The sequence below is a fragment of the Apodemus sylvaticus genome, chromosome 2, assembly GCF_947179515.1.
Source record: "Apodemus sylvaticus chromosome 2, mApoSyl1.1, whole genome shotgun sequence".
Classification (NCBI taxonomy): domain Eukaryota; kingdom Metazoa; phylum Chordata; class Mammalia; order Rodentia; family Muridae; genus Apodemus; species Apodemus sylvaticus.
The window spans coordinates 93,704,769-93,723,766 of NC_067473.1; the positions used below are offsets into that span (position 1 = coordinate 93,704,769).

An 18,998-nucleotide genomic window follows, 5' to 3' on the forward strand; every position below is an offset into this window, starting at 1 on the left:
TATTTTATGGAGCCACAGTAATAGAAACAGCATGGTGTTGGCACAAAACCAGATATGGAAATAAACTGAATAGAACAGAGGACCCAGAGGCCTGGCAAAATGACTCAGCACCTATTGCTTTTGTTGAGGACCCAGCAGCATGTATCTGTGTAGTTAAAACCACCTATAACTCCAGCTCCAGGGCATGTGTATTAGTTAGGGTTTCCATTGCTGTGAAGAGATGCCATGACCACAACTCTTATAAAGGAAATCATTTGATTGGGGCTAGTTTACAGTTCAGAGGTATAGTCTACTCTTGGTTTGGTGGGAAGCATGGTAGCATGCAGGCAGACAGGGTGTCTGAGAAGGAGCCAGAAAGACTAAATTGCCACATCGGGCCTGACTCGAGTATCTGAGATTTCAAAGCCCTTTCTTAGTGATCCACATCCTCCAACAAAGCCACACATCCTCCAACAAAAACATAACTTCTAATAGCGCCATTCCCAATAAGCTTATCAAGGCTAGTTTTCTTCAAGCCACCACAGGATCTGAAGCTCTCTTCTAACCTCTCTGAGCATTACAGTCTTGGTGTACACCCACCCACACACACACACACACACTTAAATTATAATAAAAATAAAAATAAAAAATAATTTGTAAAAGAAAAAGAATAGAGAACCTAGGTATAAGTCCATGTAACTATGATCACCTAAATTTTGACCAAGATACCAAAAATATATACATATTGGGAAAAAAAGACAGCTTCTTCAACAAAGGGTATAGGAAAGTTGGATATCTATATGCAAAAGAAAAAAATCCCTACGTTATTGTCTCGTCTTATAAATGGATCAACGACCTCCAGACCCAAATCTCCAAAAATACTAGAGGAGAAAATAGGATTTCACAAGTAAGACTTCAGTTGTGTAGGAGATATGGTAAATGACAAATAACTAGGATTTCATGAAATTAAAAAGCGTTGTGCAGCTGTCAAACAATTGAGAACATAGCCCATATAATGGGAGAAACTGTTTGCTAGCCATACATCAGAGAAGAGATTTATATCTTAAATCTACAAAGAACTCAAGAAATTCAGCCTTGAGGTGATATGATGTCAAACATCTTTAATCCTAGCACTCTGGAGGGAGAGACAGGCAGAGCTCTGTGAGTTTGAGGCCAGCTGGTCTATATAGCGAGTTACAGGCTAACCAAGGCTACATAGAGAGACCCTACCTAAACAACAACAACAACAACAAACAAATACAGAGGGACAGGGAGAGAAGGGAGTTTGTGTGGGTTAACTAAAACTAAGTTTTTCATGGGAAAAACTTCCATGAAAGAGCACTACTTTGTACGCTAATTAAAAATATAACATTTTTGAAAAAGAAGCTTGAACACAGGTGCCCTGCCTTGGTGGCAATGTTTCCATAGAGGATATTTATTAAATTAAAACATCAGTGCCAGGTACAGGATATTTCCCCATGAGTTATTGGATAGGAGTTCTCCCAAATAACTCTCCCCAAATCACACAGGCTCTTGACATTGTTCTTGGTTGCCCACCAGAATTAAGTGGCAAGAAATCAAACCCTTTGCTTATAGGACGTAGAGAAATCAAATTGGAACTGACTTGAAAACTTGCTCCCTGCTGACCAGTGTTCACAGTGTTGGAAGGTGCTGTGCACACAGCTATGAAGAAAAGCCATCTATGGTGTTTCCCAGTGATGATCTCCGCATGCTACAAGAACTGTTGGGATGACATGTCCATTGGCGAAACAGTAACTTGAAAGTTATGCGGCAACCAGCCACTTGGGGATGAGATTTGAGCCATGTGACACAGCAGGGAATGTGTGCCTGGTATTGTAAACATGGACAGAAGCCCATGGCTGAGGCAGCCAAAGGCCCTAGAGGGACTCTCCTACTGTTGTCTTGCTCAATGGATATGCTGATAAACTGGCTTCTAAATATTTAAACACAGATTAGTGCTGACTCAAACTTGTCTAGAGAAGTATCTTGCTGCAGTGGTCAGCAGTGAAAGTACTGATAACAAGTTACTCTTGAGTACACAACTCTAACTGGGACGTCTATATCAGCTGCAGGTCTGAGACTCAGCAAACACTGCAGAAGAGGATGTAGGAAGACTATAAGAGCCAGCGGATGGGGATGAATACTGTGAAATTCTCATGAACTCATTGTAGTGACCTGCACAGACATGTACAAAATCAACCTCAAGCCAACACTATCAGTCCATAGTGGATTTATTGGGTTACAGAGAGAGAGAGAGAGAGAGAGAGAGAGAGAGAGAGAGAGAGAGAGAGAGACAGACAGACAGAGAGAGAGGATTTGAAGTGAGGAGAGAGATGTGATGGGTTCCTAAGGGAAGTGGGAAAGGGGACTTGAAGACTGATAAGACCGTGATACACTGTTTACATGTAAGAAAATTTAAAAGAATAAATAAAAGATATTCTATTAAAAAAGAAATTGGTGAAATTAATTTTAATACAGTATTTTTTAGCCTAATATAACCAAAATATTATTTCAACATCCAACAAATTTAAATATTGAGAAATTAAAAAATGAGTCAATAGAGTTGGCTATTTGAAAATATCTTTAGTCAAATTAATCAAAAGAAAGAAAAATTCTAATAGAATTAGAGAAGAAAAGAAGACATTGCAGGAAATACTAATAAGATGCAGAAAATCATAATGCTATATCCTTAAAAGTTACATCCCACTAGGTTGCAAAAAAAATGGAAATAGATAACTTTCTAGATGTTTATGAACTACAAAACCTAAGCCAGGATGAGAGAGCTAATTTAAACAGACCTCTAACAAGCAATGAAAATGGAACCATAAGAAAAAAAGCCCAGGTCCGTATGGACTCATCGTAGAATTCCAAGAGTCCTTTAAAGAGGAACTACAACCAATATTATAAAAATTATTCTGTAAAGTGAAAGGGAAAGGAAGATTCTAAACTCTTCACAAAGCCAGTTTACTTTAATACCAAAAGCAGGTAAAGATGTAACAACAAAAGAAAAGTATATGACAACTGTAGAGCAATCTCTCTGATGAACATAAATGTAAACATTCTCAACAAAATATTTATAAATAGAACACACAAAAATGTGATTAGTCATAATTAAGTTGGCTTTATACCAGTGGTTCAAGGATTGTTCAATGCATGCAAAGGAGAGAAATTACATGATCACAGCTATAGATGCAGAAAAGGCATTTAAAGCTCTGCAGAATATTGAGATAGAGAAAAAATAAACCTCAATATGACAAATGATGCATATGCAAGCCTATTAAGATCATGAGCAAGGGTATCTTCAAGTCATAGCTGGAGTAAAAGACAGAGAAGGACATGAAAGTAAATACAAATAGGTAAGGAAGAATTCAAAGGTCTCCATTTGCAGTTCTCTACATAGTTTAGTACATAAGATGAAGACTCTACAAGAAAAACTCCTGGAGCTGATAAACATTTTCAATAAAATAGTTGGATACAAAATAAACTATAAAAATCAGTACCCTTCTATGGTGGTTTGAATAGGTTTGGCCCCCATGCACTCATGTATTTGAAGGCTTGGTCCATGGGGTGTGCCATTATTAGGAGGTGTGGCCTTGTGGAGGAAGTGTTTCAATGTGGGGGTGGGCTTTGAAGGCTCCTAGTGCTCAAGCTCCTCCCACTCTGGGAGAGCTTCCTCCTGTCTACCTGAGAAAGACTGTCTCCTCCTTGTTGCCTGCAGATCAAGACATAGAACTCTCAGCTCCTCCAGTACCATGTCTACCTGCACATTGCCTTCCCTCCTGCTAGATAATAGACTGAACCTATGAAACTTTAAGCCAGATTCCAATAAAATGTTTCCCTTTCTAAGAATTGTGTTGGTCGTGGTGTCTCTTCATAGCAATAAAACCCTAACTAAGGCATCTTGCTATATACTAATGGGAATCATGCTGAGAAAAAAAATCAAAAAAATAATCCACTCATAATAGATTCAGAAAGAAAATAAATAAAAACACACAAACTCACCTTGGAATAAATTCAAGGAAGGAAACAATAGACCTTGACAACGAGAACTTTAAAACACTGAAGAAAGAAATTAAGGAATACACTAGAAGATGGAAAGGCCTCCTTTGATGGTTTGTATATGCTTGGCCCATGGAGTGGCAGTATTAGGAGGTGTAACCTTGTTGGAGTAGGTGTGTCACTGTGGGTGTGGGCTTTAATACCCTTGTCCTAGCTTCCTGGAAGCCAGTCTTCCCCTAGTGGCCTTCAGATGAAGATGTAGAACTCTCAGTTGATCCTGCACTGTGCCTGCCTAAACACTGCCATGCGTCCACTTTGATGATAAATAGACTGAACCTGTTAAACCATCCCCAGTTAAATGTTGTGCTTTATAAGAGTTGTCTTGGTCATGGTGACTCTTTACAGCAGTGCTAACCCTAACTAGGACACCTCCCATATAACAATATAATAACAATAACAATCAGAGTGCTCTGTGGCAAAACAGATATGGAGGGCAATGGGCCAGGATAGAGGACCCAGATAGAATCCACACACCACAACCACTCCATTTTCAACACAGATACTAAAAATATACACTGGAGAAAATATAACACGTTCAACAGATAGTGTTAGGAAAAGTGGCTTTCTTCGTGTAGCAGAAGGAAACTAAACCTTTATCTTTCGTTATGCACAAAAATCAGTGGACCACAGGCTTTAAGGTAACATCTGAAACTGAAAGTGTTTGAGGAAAAAGTAGAGTCTACCATGTGGTATAGACATGGGTTAGGACTTTCCAAATAGGACTCTAGTTACTTGGGAAAAGGGGGCAAGAACTGACGAATCAAATCTTATAAAATTAAAAGGCTTCAGTATAGCAAAAGAAACTCACTCAGGTGTCAAAGGTGGTGTACAGGAGAAGATCTTTGCCAGCTATACATCTGACGGAGGGAGCCAAAACAAACAAACAAACAAACAAGTAAATAAAATATAAACACCATAAAACCAATCACAAAATGAGCTATGGAACTGAGCAGAGGGTTCTCAAAGGAAGAAAGACAAATGGCTAATACCTATTTTAAAAGCTGTTCAGCATCCTTAGCCATCAGGGAAATACAGAGTGAAAAAAATCTCAAAACTACTTTGAGATTCTACCTCACCCCTAGCACAATGGTTCTTATTAAGAAAACAAAGAACAATTGCAGGTGAGAATGTGGGGCAAGGGGACCGATTTAGTCACTGCTGTTAGGAGAGTGCCAGGAGCCATCTAGGAGGCAGGAGGGTAAACTGGTGCAGTCACTATGGAAATCAGTACGAGGTTTTTCTCATAGAGCTACAGAAAGGTGGATCACTCCTAGGCATGTGCTCAGTGTGTCTACCTTATGACAGAGATACTGGCACATCCATCTGGAATTAGCCTAGATGTTCACACACACACACACACACACACACACACACACACACACACACACACACACAAAGGGAATATTACTTAGCTACAAAGAATATGACAATGGAAGGAAAAGAAATGAATGGAATTGGAAAATAGTATACTGAGTGAAATAATCTAGATCCACAAAGACAAACATCTCATGGTTTCTTTTCTATGTGGATTCCAAATTTGATTTTTTTTTTAAATTTCTGTGTTTAAGCTGGAATGGGAATCTTCAGAGGCCAAGATACAAGAAAATGGTCATGCGGAAGCCTGGGGTTGGGGTAAGAGGCTTTAAGTGGGGATAAGTTAACTCGTATGATACGAAGATTGAGAGGGGAATACTGGGCAAGGGAGTCTAAACAGGGATGGGGTGGACAGGATGGGAAAAAGAAAGTGATAGAATGGATGGTTAACTAAAACTAAGGAAGCATGAAAAAAATACAGAAGAAAAATAAAAGAATTTGATGGTGAGTGGATAAAGCTGGCCCAGAAGCCAAATGTTATTAAATGAAAATCCCCGTGCCACATGTGGGACGTCTTTCTTTGAATCGTCTGTCAGGGAGGTCCCAGAGGTCCCTCCAAACCAATTCAGGCTACTGCTGCTTTACTTGGTTGCCCAGTAGAACTAGATGGTAAGACAATGCCGTTGTTGAATTGCTGAAGATATTGTGGAAGACACCACATACTTTGGTGGTAGGGCCCAGTGAAATCAAGTTGGAATCTTCTCTCCTGCTGTTCACAGTCCCCAAAGATACAATTCAGGCTACCAGGGGCAATGCCATCGACAGTCTTACCCTGCTGGACGTGGCTGTTGTTAGGCAAATGTGCTCACTGATGGAAGAGTATAACACTCTTCCATCTGTTGGGAGCAAGAAATCAAGTAATAACTTTCCATTTGCAGTTGAGGCCTGTTTTTAGGAGAGAAACCATACCCAGTACTATAAACTGGCCAAAAGCCACGGTTGGGGAGAGCACATGAGGGAATGTCCTAGTTGTTTCTTAAATGAACACGTTGTCAAAATGACTTCCCAATATTTTTATTTCTACCCATAGATTAGTCCTGCTCTTAGCCTCTAGCAGAAGGAAGTGGGCAGCCGTCAAGGTGAACACCGTAACTGGCAACAGTGCTAAGAACAAGTGACTGCTGAGTGCTCAGTCTTAATCAGAGCACCTGTACCATTCCCTTCAATGCCCAGTGAAATGGGAAGAGGAGGCAGAAAGAACATGGGCTGAGGAAGAAGGCTGTAAAACTGTCTTTGGTAAGTGAGATTATAAAATCACAGTAGCTGTGGTTACCTGAACAAGATGTGTGTTAGATCAAGCCTGTCAGCATTTCATCAAGGATAGGGGAGACTTGTGAATGCTTACTCCTTCTTGAGGAGCTTCTGATCTTTACTGGGTTGCTATGGCGGGGGAGTCTTTTTCCTCAGTGGTGTAGCCACTGTAAAGTGCACAGCCCCCTGTAAGTAATAGTATACCCATGCTCAGGTATACAAGCTCAGCTGAACTCAGTGGGTCACATACACATGAAAAAAACACATGAAAGTGGAAGCAGAGCTAGCTAAAAAGAAACAAGTTTAGTGTGTATGTGAGGCAGGAGGCTGGCAACAGAGGGCAATGGGTATGAATTTTGGCAAAATACATTGCATATATGATATTAAATAACCATATTATATAAAATGGTCAAAATAAACTAAAAAATTATAACACAGACAGCACACATGCACATTACTTACATATACATATATACCACAGATATATACACATAGACATACACATACAGATTCATACACACATGCACACACACATGTGAACACACACACACACACACACACACACACACACACACACCCCGCATGACAAAGAAGCACAGAACTTGAACCAAGTAGCACAACTTTCTTTTTTTTGTTGTTTTTTTTTTTTGTTTTGTTTTGTTTTTTAGATTTGGTTTTTTCGAGACAGGGTTTCTCTGTATAGCCCTGGCTGTCCTGGAACTCACTCTGTAGACCAGGCTGGCCTCGAACTCAGAAATCTGCTGGCCTCTGCCTCCCAGAGTGCTGGGATTACAGGTGTGCGCCATCATCGCCTGGCTCACAGCTTTCTTTATACTAGAAGACAGACACTTAGCTAGACCAGCTAGCACTTATATGAGCTGTACCCAAGGTGCTCTGCTTCTGAGCTGATTGACTCAAGAATGAAATCTCATGGTGCCTTGCCTTTTCTTTTTTTGTGGTTTTTTGGATTTGTTTTTTTTCGAGATAGGGTTTCTCTGTGTAGCCCTGGCTATCCTGGAACTCACTCTGTAGACCAGGCTGTCCTCAAATTCAGAAATCCACCTGCCTCTGCCTCCCAGAGTGCTGGGATTATAGGTGTGCGCCACCACTGCCCAGCTGGTGTCATGATTTCTACCTCACCTTGTAGCTAGAAATGGTATAAAGTATAGGAACCTTCTATGACATAAAACTATTTCCTCTTCTGTTTCTGCTTTTTAGTTTGGTAACTCTCTGCCCTCAATGGCATCATTTTTGTCCTGGCCTCTTTCTGCTCTCTAACCAGCACTCACTTCGTTTTAGCTGGAATAATGTGTAATTAGCAATTGGGACAGAGCAACCTTTTCTACCCAAGGTTAATGTCTTTGGAAAGCTGTGTTGATGAGTGAGAGGGCACGGACTGGAAAGGAAGAGGAGAGCCTGGGATCCTGCAGTAAAGCCAACATTTCACTGTTGGTCTTGTTATTGGTTTTTGTTTGTTGTTTGAGAAGGTCTGTAATATCGGCATTTTGAAACCTGAGACAGGTGGATTGCTTTAAGTTCTAAGTCACCCTGGATGCTAGAGTGCATTCGAGGTCAATATGAAGCCCTGCCTTAAACAACAAACAAACAAGCAAACAACAACAATACAATCACCTGAAACTAAAGCTCAAATCAAAATAAGTAAGTATGGCTAGAAGAACATTTTAAAGCCCACGCGTGGCTCCTATAAGTGGCCTGTCTTCCATTTATACAGAACAGTGGTTCACTAAGGTACTGCTTATGTGACAGTGGCTCACTAAGGTAAGACTTTTCATAATGACGTTTCAGTTCCGGGTCTCCCAACAAATGGCCTCTCATCCCTGTCCCCGGGAACTCATGCTTCTGGTCTAGCTCTAGCCTCAGTGGCTGTGACATCCCTCCATGGCTTCTTACTGTTTATTCCTGATCTATTGGATAACCAGATCTCTTGGTTAACTCTTGAACTCTTCCTCACCAAGTATCCTTGTCACCCTGTGTCTGCCCCACTGCTGTTCTGTGAACTTCAAGACTCAAGGCCTGGGTAGGGTTCACACATCCTATCAGGCAGCAAGTGTGTAGCTCTGAAAAGCTATGCTTACTTGTTTGAATGGGACAATGAATGAGTTTATGAGTGAGCAGAGATTCATTTGGACACAGACATATTGTATGGAGCTCTTCCACACAATAGGCTTCAAACATGATTTTTTTTGGTCAAAACTGAAGAAATCAAGAGGCAAGTATAAAGGTCAATGTGATTTTAACACATTGCCACATTTCTTTCAGTCCTCATATAAGCCCAGACATCGAGGGTAGCTTTCCTTTAAAGGATGCATGGTGTATTATTCTGGGGGAGAGTCATAGTTTCGAGTAGGTATGCAAGTCTTGGCTAGCAGGCAGGGGCTGGCAGGATGCCCCTGGTGAAGGGGAGATGCCAGTACATAGCCTGCCACAGATCTTGTAGCATTTCTTCTGCATTATATTTCTTAGATTATATCAAACACTTGGACTTCATGATAGATAACACTTTCAAAAATAGCTATGGCTAAAAACTTACAGGATATTGGGCTGGTGAGATAGTATAATCAGGAAAAGGCACTAGCCCCTCGGCCGAGGACCTGAGTTTGAACCCTGTGACCCATATGGTGGAAGAGAACTGATTCTACCAAGTCTTCTGACTTCCATGCATACATCTATGCATGCAAATGTGATAATAATACATTTAAAAATAGTACAAAGTACAAGATTTTTTTTTTTATTAAAGAAATGGAGTCTTCAGGAGAAATGGAGACATGAGAAAGTGCTGAACTGTGGAAACTTAATGAAGAAGTGAAGTCTTTCTCATCCTAGTGGCCACACAGGCACACAACCACACACCCACACAGGCATACATCCACACACCCACACAGACACACATCTACACAGGCACATATTCACACAGGTACACATCCACACACCCACACATCCACAAACCCACATATCCATATAGGTACACAGCCATACACCCACACAGGCACACATCCACACATAACCACATACCCACACAGGTGCACATCCACACATATCCACACAGGTACACATCCACACAGGCACATAACCACATACCTATACAACCACACACACACACACAGGCACACACCCACACATCCACACAGGCACACATTCACATCCACACAGGCACACACCCACACATCCACACAGGCACACATTCACATACACACAGGCACACACCCACACATCCACACTAACACACACACACACACACACACACACACACACACACACACACACAGGCATACATCCACCCAGGCATACATCCACATACCCACACACAGGCACAAATCCACACACAACCACATACCCACAAAGGCACACATCCACACACAGACACACATCCACACAGATATACATCCACACAGGCATATAACCACATACCCACACAACCACACACCCACACAGGCACACATTCACACATACACAAGCACACACACACACACACACAGGCACACACCCACACACACACAGGCATACATCCACACACTTTAGACCATCCTCTGCTCACATATATTAGCCTACCCTCTCACATCCTCATGCACTCACATACACACACACCATTCTACCTACATGCACACAGGATTGCTACTTTACATATACAAACTCCTTTGTACACACTCCTCTCTTATATACATACAAATACATTCACACATGCATGACACAATCTCATAACGCACCCACCCACAGATATGCATATGAGTACGCTTACACCCGCACTCATACATACCCAGTTCCTGCTGGGGCTGCACCCACTCAACACCTATTTATTCCTCTAAGGTAAATACCCTATGAAAGTGTAAGAACAATTTCACATTTCCTTTCATTCAAGAATAACAACTCTGTCACTGTCTTCACAGGCTGGTGTAGTTCTAATTTGGACTTCTTTGGTATCCCTTTTTGCAGTTATGGTGTGAGCTGTGTTGTTAAAGAAGAAAACCCATATGTACATCCTCTAGGCCTCTCCAGTGTGGTATCATCTGGGCATCACTGAACAGCACCCAATCTGGAGTTTTCAGTCACAAGTTATGACTCTCCGCATAGCTTACTTTGAGCACTGTTTTGAAAGCAGCTTCATTTTCAACTGCATTAATAGTTCCAAAGTGAAGGACTTCATCATGATGCAATATGCTATTTTTTTTAATAGATTCTCTTGTACCACACACACTGTGTGTGTGTGTGTGTGTGTGTGTCTGTGTGTCTGTGTGGTGGGGAGAGCTGGGAAGGAGCTTTGAGAAATCAAGTATCGAAAACCTCACCTGGAAACCTTAATCTATGGGAATGCAGGTCAAAGCTGAATTCAAACTGTGTTTTGATTCAACGGAGATGACTCATCAAGCAGCAGATAAAGGTTTAGAGAGGCTCCCAAGTCCTCATCTCTAGTGTCTGGATGGCTCTAGGCATGCACTGCTTTCCTAGGACACTTGGTTTTTCATCTGGTAGCTGAATATTTAATGCTTAACCCACCAGGCTTGTAAGAGTTAAATGAGGTGGTAATGGTGGCTCTCAGTCCAGGTGCAGCTTTGATTCTTCATAAGAAAGGTAGGATCCTGTGTTCTGTTGTTCCTGTTTTATCTTACTGCTGGCTGAGCAAGGGTTGCTTTCCAAAACCATTTAGGTTATTTTCGACTACTTAAAAATCTTTGCTCTTTCAATAGCTGTGGGAAAAATTCCTGAACATCCACACCCACCACTTTCTCATCTTTTGTTCCCCAAGGCTGACTAAACAGGACAGAAAGTCTCTGCTGAGCACAGTTTTGAAAGAGTGGAGCAATTCTCAAATTCATCTGGAATAACAAAAAAACCCAGGATAGCTAAAACTATTCTCAACAGAACTTCTGGGGAATCAGTATCCCAGACCTCAATCATTACTACAGAGCAATAGTGATAAAAACTGCATGGTTTTGGTACAATGTCAGGCAAGTGGATCAATGGAATAGGATTGAAGAGCCAGAAATGAACCCACACACTTATGGTCACTTGATCTTCGACAAAGGAGCTGAAAGCATCCAGTGGAAAAAAGATAGCCTTTTCAACAAATGGTGCTGGTTCAACTGGAGGTCAGCATGCAGAAGAATGCAAATCGATCCATTCTTATCTCCTTGTACTAAGCTCAACTCCAAGTGGATCAAGGACCTCCACATAAAACCTGACACACTAAAACTAATAGAAAAGAAACTGGGGAAGACCCTTGAGGACATGGGCACAGGGGAAAAGTTCCTGAACAGAACACCAATAGTTTAAGCTCTAAGATCAAGAATTGACAAATGGGACCTCATATAACTACAAAGTTTCTGTAAGGCAAAGGACACTGTCAAAAGGACAAACCGTCAACCAACAGATTGGGAAAGGATCTTCACCAACCCTAAATCTGACAGAGGACTAATATCCAATATATACAAAGAACTCAAGCTGGTAGAACTCAGAGAACCAAATAATCCTATTAAAAAGTGGGGTAAGAGCTAAACAAAGGATTTTCACATGAAGAATTTCAGATGGCTGAGAAGCATCTTAAGAAATGTTCAACATCATTAATCATTAGGGAAATGCAAATCAAAACAACCCTAAGATTTCACCTCACACCAGTCAGAATGGCTAAGGTTAAAATATCAGGAGACAGCAGGTGTTGGTGAGGATGTGGAGAAACAGGGACACTCCTCCACTGCTGGTGGGATTGCAAGTTGGTGCAACCACTTTGGAAATCAGTCTGTTGGTCCCTCAGAAATCTGGGCATGACACTTCTGGAGGACCCTGCTATACCACTCCTCTATATACCCAGAGGATTACCTCTCATGCAATAAGGACACATGCTCCACTATGTTCATAGCAGCCCTATTTGTAGTTGCCAGAAGCTGGAAAGAACCCAGGTGTCCCTCAAAGGAGGAATGGATACAAAAAATGTGGTATATTTACACAATGGAGCCATTAGAAACAACAATTCAGCCATTAGAAACAACGAATTCATGAATTTCTTTGACAAATGGATGGAGCTGGAGAACATCATACTAAGTGAGGTAACCCAGTCTCAAAAGATCAGTCATGGTATGCACTCACTGATAAGTGGATATTAGCCTAGAAACTTTGAATACCTAAGACATAATCCACATATTAAATGATGTCCAAGAAGAACAGAGGAGTGGCCCCTGGTTCTGGAAAGACTCAGTGCAGTAGTATAGGGGAATACTAGAACAGGGAAGTGGGAAGGGGTAGATGGGGGAACAGGGGGAGGGAAGAGGGCTTATGGGACTTTCAGGGAGTAGGGAGCCAGAAAAGGGGAAATCATTTGAAATGTAAATAAAGAATATATTGAATAAAAAAAAAAAGAAAAAAAGAAAAAAAAAGAAAGAGTGGCAACTAAAGGGGAAGGGATAATTTAGAGGCAGAAATGCGGGGCACAGAGTGGGGTGAGCTCTGAGGACGTTAGAGCAGGTACCATGGAATCACCTAAACTCCCATGTTCCCAGTGGGCTATTTTGAAATCACAGTGGAATCATTAGCACATGCTTTCAGATTTGGATTTCACATTGAAAGCCTACCTTCCAGAAAAGAGAGATCTGCTGTCTGTCATAGTCGATGTCTTGTTTCAAGTACCAGATGTCTAATGTTCCAACAGGTGCTGATGAGAGGGAAAGGTGAAAAGCACATTTTCACATAAATATGTACACAATAGAAAACCTTTAGAAGTCAACAAAAAAAATCTGGAAATTATTAAAGACTAATTTCAATTTCACTATAATTTAGCATTTTCTGTTTTCTTTTGCTTAAAAGCAAACGTATACTTTTGGCACAAAAGTAAAAAAAAAGATGGATACTTTGAAAAGAAAAAAATTAAAAATATTGAGAAACAAATTTATTTCCTAACTTACCTTTAAAATATATTAACCCACATTTCATTGTGTATAAGTATTTAAGTTAAAAAAAATCAAGGTATATCTGGTTCTTTCTCTTTTTTTATTGGAATGTGGGAAAATAAGGACATAAATAAAATTAAGGTATCATAAGAACGTAAAACACAAATAAAAATGGCAAGAGTCATCTTCACCCAAGTTCTAAACTTAGACTGAAGAGTGGTTATTTGGTGTGATAAACTTGGAGGGAAGTCACATCTTATTTACCTTAAAAGTCACAGTACCTAGGACAGTACTAGGATGTAGTAAAGATTGCTCAGTGGTGAATGAACAAACCAGGCAATGCTATGTATTTGATGTCAAAACACAAGCTGAACTTGATGCTATAACACAAAGACTGAACATAGTATTAATGAGCTTGAGGAAGGCGAACACACTTTAAAAAGTGATGGAATATCAACCCTGTGTGTGCTGTGTGTGTGTTGTATGTATGTGTATGTGTGTGCATACGTGTGTGTTTATGAGCACACAGGCACACGTGTGCACATGTGCACACTTGTTCTCTCCTACTTGATAGATTTGCTGTTAGTCAGGAGTGCAATCAGTACAACCATGGACCTCAGCTGCTGTTGCTCCAGCCCAACTTCCTTCACAGTGAAACTCTCAGTGTGTTTGAGGTGAGGCTTCATTGGCATTCTCTCTGGAATAAAGTTCCTCTCAACCAGAACACAATTTATAAACTATGAAGCCTCCTACCTACCTGGATAACAAAAGCTAAAACAGCTGGGGGGAGACCAGCAGTGGGAAAGGGAGTCCAAGCTGGGACGGCCCTGCGCCAGCACTGTCTAAAGGGCCTGTGGGCTCTTCTCAGCACCAATTTTTTATTCTCCTCATGTCCTGCTGCGACTGGATTTACTGCAAAGATTACCAAGGAGCTAGGCTATCTACCACAAAATGCTGCTGCACCATCTTTAACAAATATGTCCTTTAGTAGATTTCCTCATCTGACAAACAAAGTTGGTAACTCTGTCATGGTGGCTGTCTTGAGAATTGAGCAGAATGCCACCACTGGGTAAACTGCTAGGAATCTTAGCTGTTGCCTAATACCAATACTCTTCAAAGTATTCCACAAAATAGAAACAGAAGGAACACTACCCAATACATTCTATGAAACATTTTCTCATTTGAAAACTGAGTTGCTGCGTGGTTAAGAAACTGAGAATTAATAGTTATGGAAGTCAGGCTCTGAGCATGAGTCTGTTTAACTCCATAGCCTGGTCTGGGATGGTTTGCACTATGCAGTGACTTGGCCCTGAAAACACATATGATTTCTCTATAAAACCTGTATTCCCCATCAGGTGGGCCTCTGGACCTCTTCTGAGACTGTTCTCTTCCTTTGTAACCCCTATCCCCACCTCTCTTCCTCCCTCTCTTTCTCCCTTTTCTTTCTTCCCTCTTTCTCATATCTCCCCCTCCCTCTCTCTTCTTCTCTCCCTCTCCTCTAACCATCATCTACTTGTGATTTACCTAAAGCCTTTGTCTTCCCCTTCTTTCCCCACTAGGGGTAACATAGCCCTTGCAGTGAGGACTGCAAGATGAGAAAAGTTTTCATAATGGATTCTGAAATGCGCTTAGTTCTTCAGGATATGAAAGGGTAACACAAGATCTGCTAGTCCAGGTGCAAAGAATTAAACAGTACAGGCAGTTGACACTAACCAGTCCAAAGTACAAGGTAAAGTTTGGCCACTACCATGTACATGTTCTCACTGAGCCCTCTTCTGAAACGGATGTCTCATGTGATAATAACCTGCTGCAACTTGAGGAAGTTGGTAAAACAGATGGACAAGACCCAAAGCTTGTAACTGGCAAAGCTGAGAAATGAGGCCATTCGTGTTTGTTTCTTTTCTTTTTATCCTCTTTCTTTCTTTCTTTCTTTCTTTCTTTCTTTCTTTCTTTCTTTCTTTCTTTCTTTCTTTCTTTCTTTCTTTCTTTCTTTCTTTCTTTCTTTCTTTCTTTCTTTCTTTCTTTTTTGATTTGGTTTTTTCGAGACAGGGTTTCTCTGTATAGCCCTGGCTGTCCTGGAACTCACTCTGTAGACCAGGCTGGCCTCGAACTCAGAAATCCGCCTGCCTCTGCCTCCCAGAGTGCTGGGATTACAGGCATGCGCCACCATCGCCCGGCTGAGGCCACTCGTGTTATCACCAAAGAGTCTGCTTTTCCCATTCCAGTTTGTTGTATTGAACAAATTCTAGGCATTGCCTGTGTAATTAGGACTGGGTGTGTTCCCTGTCAAAATCAGGGATTGACTTGTTCACAGCAGTAATGCCTTCAGCTAATTACACATTGGCAACAAATTTGAAGGCATTACTCACTGGATTTCTTACTAAAGATCCAGCACCTAACAGATTATTATAGACTAGGAATAAAATTCTGCACTTATGTCCCCTCCACAAACTCCAGAACAAATACAAGTAAAGTTTTAGTGGTGTTCACTTTCTGCACAGGACTCAAACAGCCTTCCTTGGATTATCTTGTAATAGTTTTAAACATAAACTGGATTGTGTCTGATCCCTAAGAGAAAAACCAAAGAATTTCTTAATACCATAAATTTCCCAGCTACTGCCCCACATCTCTGTCTTTCACTGAACTTTTGGGAAAGAGGTAGACCTTGTTGCTGTTTTTACTCCTTCACTTCCTATTTGCTCCCAACCCATTCTGTGTGAAATCCCTTCCTCCAAATACACTGTGTGGCTGTCCAAGTCACCAGGTCAAAGGTCACTTCTCTGCACACATATCTTTGCATTTTGTAGCATCCCAAGCCAAGAGGTTGTTGCTTTTTTGTTTTTTCTGGAGACATGATTATATGTGAGAAAATGGTGAAGGAACAAAGCAGTCTAGGTTTCTCATGCTGACTCATTCATCTACAATGAAGGAATTGTTAGGGCACTGACAGGAAAAGTAGGTTATACAGAGGCTATAACTGCCATAAAGCTCAAAGAAGGTAAGCTAGATGTTGTTTAGAGCCACATGGAGGAAAAATGCACAGTCCAGGACAGTGCTACCAATGGGAAGCTATAACAAGGTTAAGAACATGTCTGGCAGTGTTTGACACACGTATTGGATCTGGAAGTGCTAATATTGTTGCCTTACTTGCAATAAGATTACTGATGAGGCTGAGAAGAGAAAGGCAGCACAAGAGATAAAACAACAAGAGGGCAATGTTTCTTTTCCTCACTGAAAGACCTTGAAGGCTGCAAATCCCAGGCAAATCATATTAAGTCAGACAAAAACAACCAAACCAAACCAAACCAAACCAAACCAAACCAAACCAAACCAAACCAAACCAAGAAACAACCCAAGATCAACCATAGAATGGATGATGGCTCGAAGAGTACACATCCATTTATATGGTTCTAAAGGCCGAGAAATAAAGATCCAGGTGCTGTCAGCTCTGATGCCTGCTTGGTGTGGTGGCCTTTGTGCTGAACCCTCAAACAGGAAGTGGTGGAGTAGGAGACAGATTTGTTTTTTTCTTCTTATGAGGGCAAGGATCCCATACATGAAGGTTCCATTCTCATAACCCAATTACTGGCAAAAGTCCTGTCTTCTACACATCTTTGTCACTGAGGTGTGTTTTCCTGTATGCAGCAAAATGCTGGGTCCTGTTTACATATCCAGTCTGTTACTCTATGTCTTGGGAAATTAAGTCCGTCGATGTTGAGAAAAATTAAAGACCAAGGATTGTTAGGTCCTGTTATCTTGTTGATCCCATGCACCCTATCAGATCACCACGGTCTAAGGCTGGTCTTAAATTCCAACAAAAACAACGGAAAACACACATACACATGAAAGCTGAACAATGCTCTACTCAATGAAAACTTGGTCAAGGAAGAAATAAAGAAAGAAATTAAAGACTTTTTAGAATTTAATGGAAATGAAGGTACAACATACCCAAACTTATGGGACACAATGAAAGCAGTGCTAAGAGGAAAACTCATCGCTCTGAGTGCCTTCAAAAAGAAACTGGAAAGAGCATACACTAACAGCTTGACAGCACATCTGAAGGTTCTAGAACAAAAAGAAGCAAATATATCCAAGAAGAGTAGACAGCAGAAAATAATCAAATTCAGGGCTGAAATCAACCAACTAGAAACAAAGAGAACTATACAAAGAATCAGCAAAACCAAGAGCTGGTTCTTTGGGAAAATCAACAAGATAGATAAACCCTTAGACCAACTAAAGGGCACAGAGATAGTTTGTTTAGTTTTAAGAAAATCAGAAATGAAAAGGGTGACATAACAACAGAAACTGAGGAAATCAGCTTCATCAGATCCTACTACAAAAGCCTATACTCAACAAAACTGGAAAATCTAGATGAAATGGATTATTTTCTTCACAGATACCAGGTACCAAAGTTAAATCAGGATCATATAAAAGTCTTCCAACTTAAAAAATAAAGAGGGCCAGATTGGTTTTTTTTGTTTGTTTTTTTTCTGAGACAAGATTTTTCTGTGTAGTCCTGGCTGTTCTGGAATTTACCCTGTAGACCAGGTTGCACTCGAACTCAGAAATCTGCTTACATCTGCCTCCCAAGTGCTGGGGTTAAAGGCACTATTTCCCAGCATCAGACGGTTTATAGTAGAATTCTATCAGATCTTCAAAGAAAACCTAATACCACTACTTTTTAAACTATTCCACAAAACAGAAACTGAAGGAACACTATGTAATTTGTTCAATGAAACTACAGTTATGCTGGTACCTAAAGCACACAAAGACCTATCAAAGAAAGAGAACTTCATACCAAATTTGCTTATGAATATCAATGCAAAAATACTCAATAAAATTCTTGAAAACTGAATCAAACACATCAAAATGATCCTTCACCAAGATCAAGTAGGCTTCATCCCAGGGAGGCAGGGATGGTTCAATATATAGAACTTCGTCAACCTAGTTCATTATATAAAGAACTCAAAGGAAAAAAAACCTACATGGTCATTTCATTAGATGCTGAGAAAGCATTTGACAAAATATGACACCCCTTCATGTTAAAAGTCTTGGAGAGATCAGGAATTCAAGGCCCATACCTAAACACAATAAAAGCAATATACAGCAAACCAACAGCTAACTTCAAATTTAATGGAGAGAAACCTCAAGCAATCCCACTAAAATCAGGGTTAACACAAGGTTTCCCACTCTCTCCCTATTTATACAGTATATATTTATACAGTTTATATAGTATAATGTATGAATGAATGAATGTCCTAGAGTTTCAATGTGAGGAAGTGTGGCTCTGATGGGCCTCTGAATCTCTCCCTTGGACATCTTTCACTCATCTGTGGTGTCACCACGACATGAAGCACTTCTTTGCCACTCTGAAGATCAACGCTCCATGCCTCCTCAGTTAGCTCCCCACATTAATTG

At 40.7% G+C, this 18,998-nt stretch overlaps 1 protein-coding gene across 4 annotated transcripts in view; it reads right to left on the reverse strand.

The window, feature by feature from the left end:
* Il12rb2 (interleukin 12 receptor subunit beta 2) overlaps window positions 1–18,998 on the reverse strand; it is a 92,373-nt gene that overhangs the window by 40,183 nt on the left and 33,192 nt on the right. For all 4 annotated transcript variants that reach the window (XM_052173862.1, XM_052173863.1, XM_052173864.1 and 1 more), the window contains exon 8: window positions 13,266–13,345. In XM_052173862.1, coding sequence (XP_052029822.1) covers window positions 13,266–13,345 — 80 coding nt within the window. The remainder of the gene's footprint in view (window positions 1–13,265; window positions 13,346–18,998) is intronic.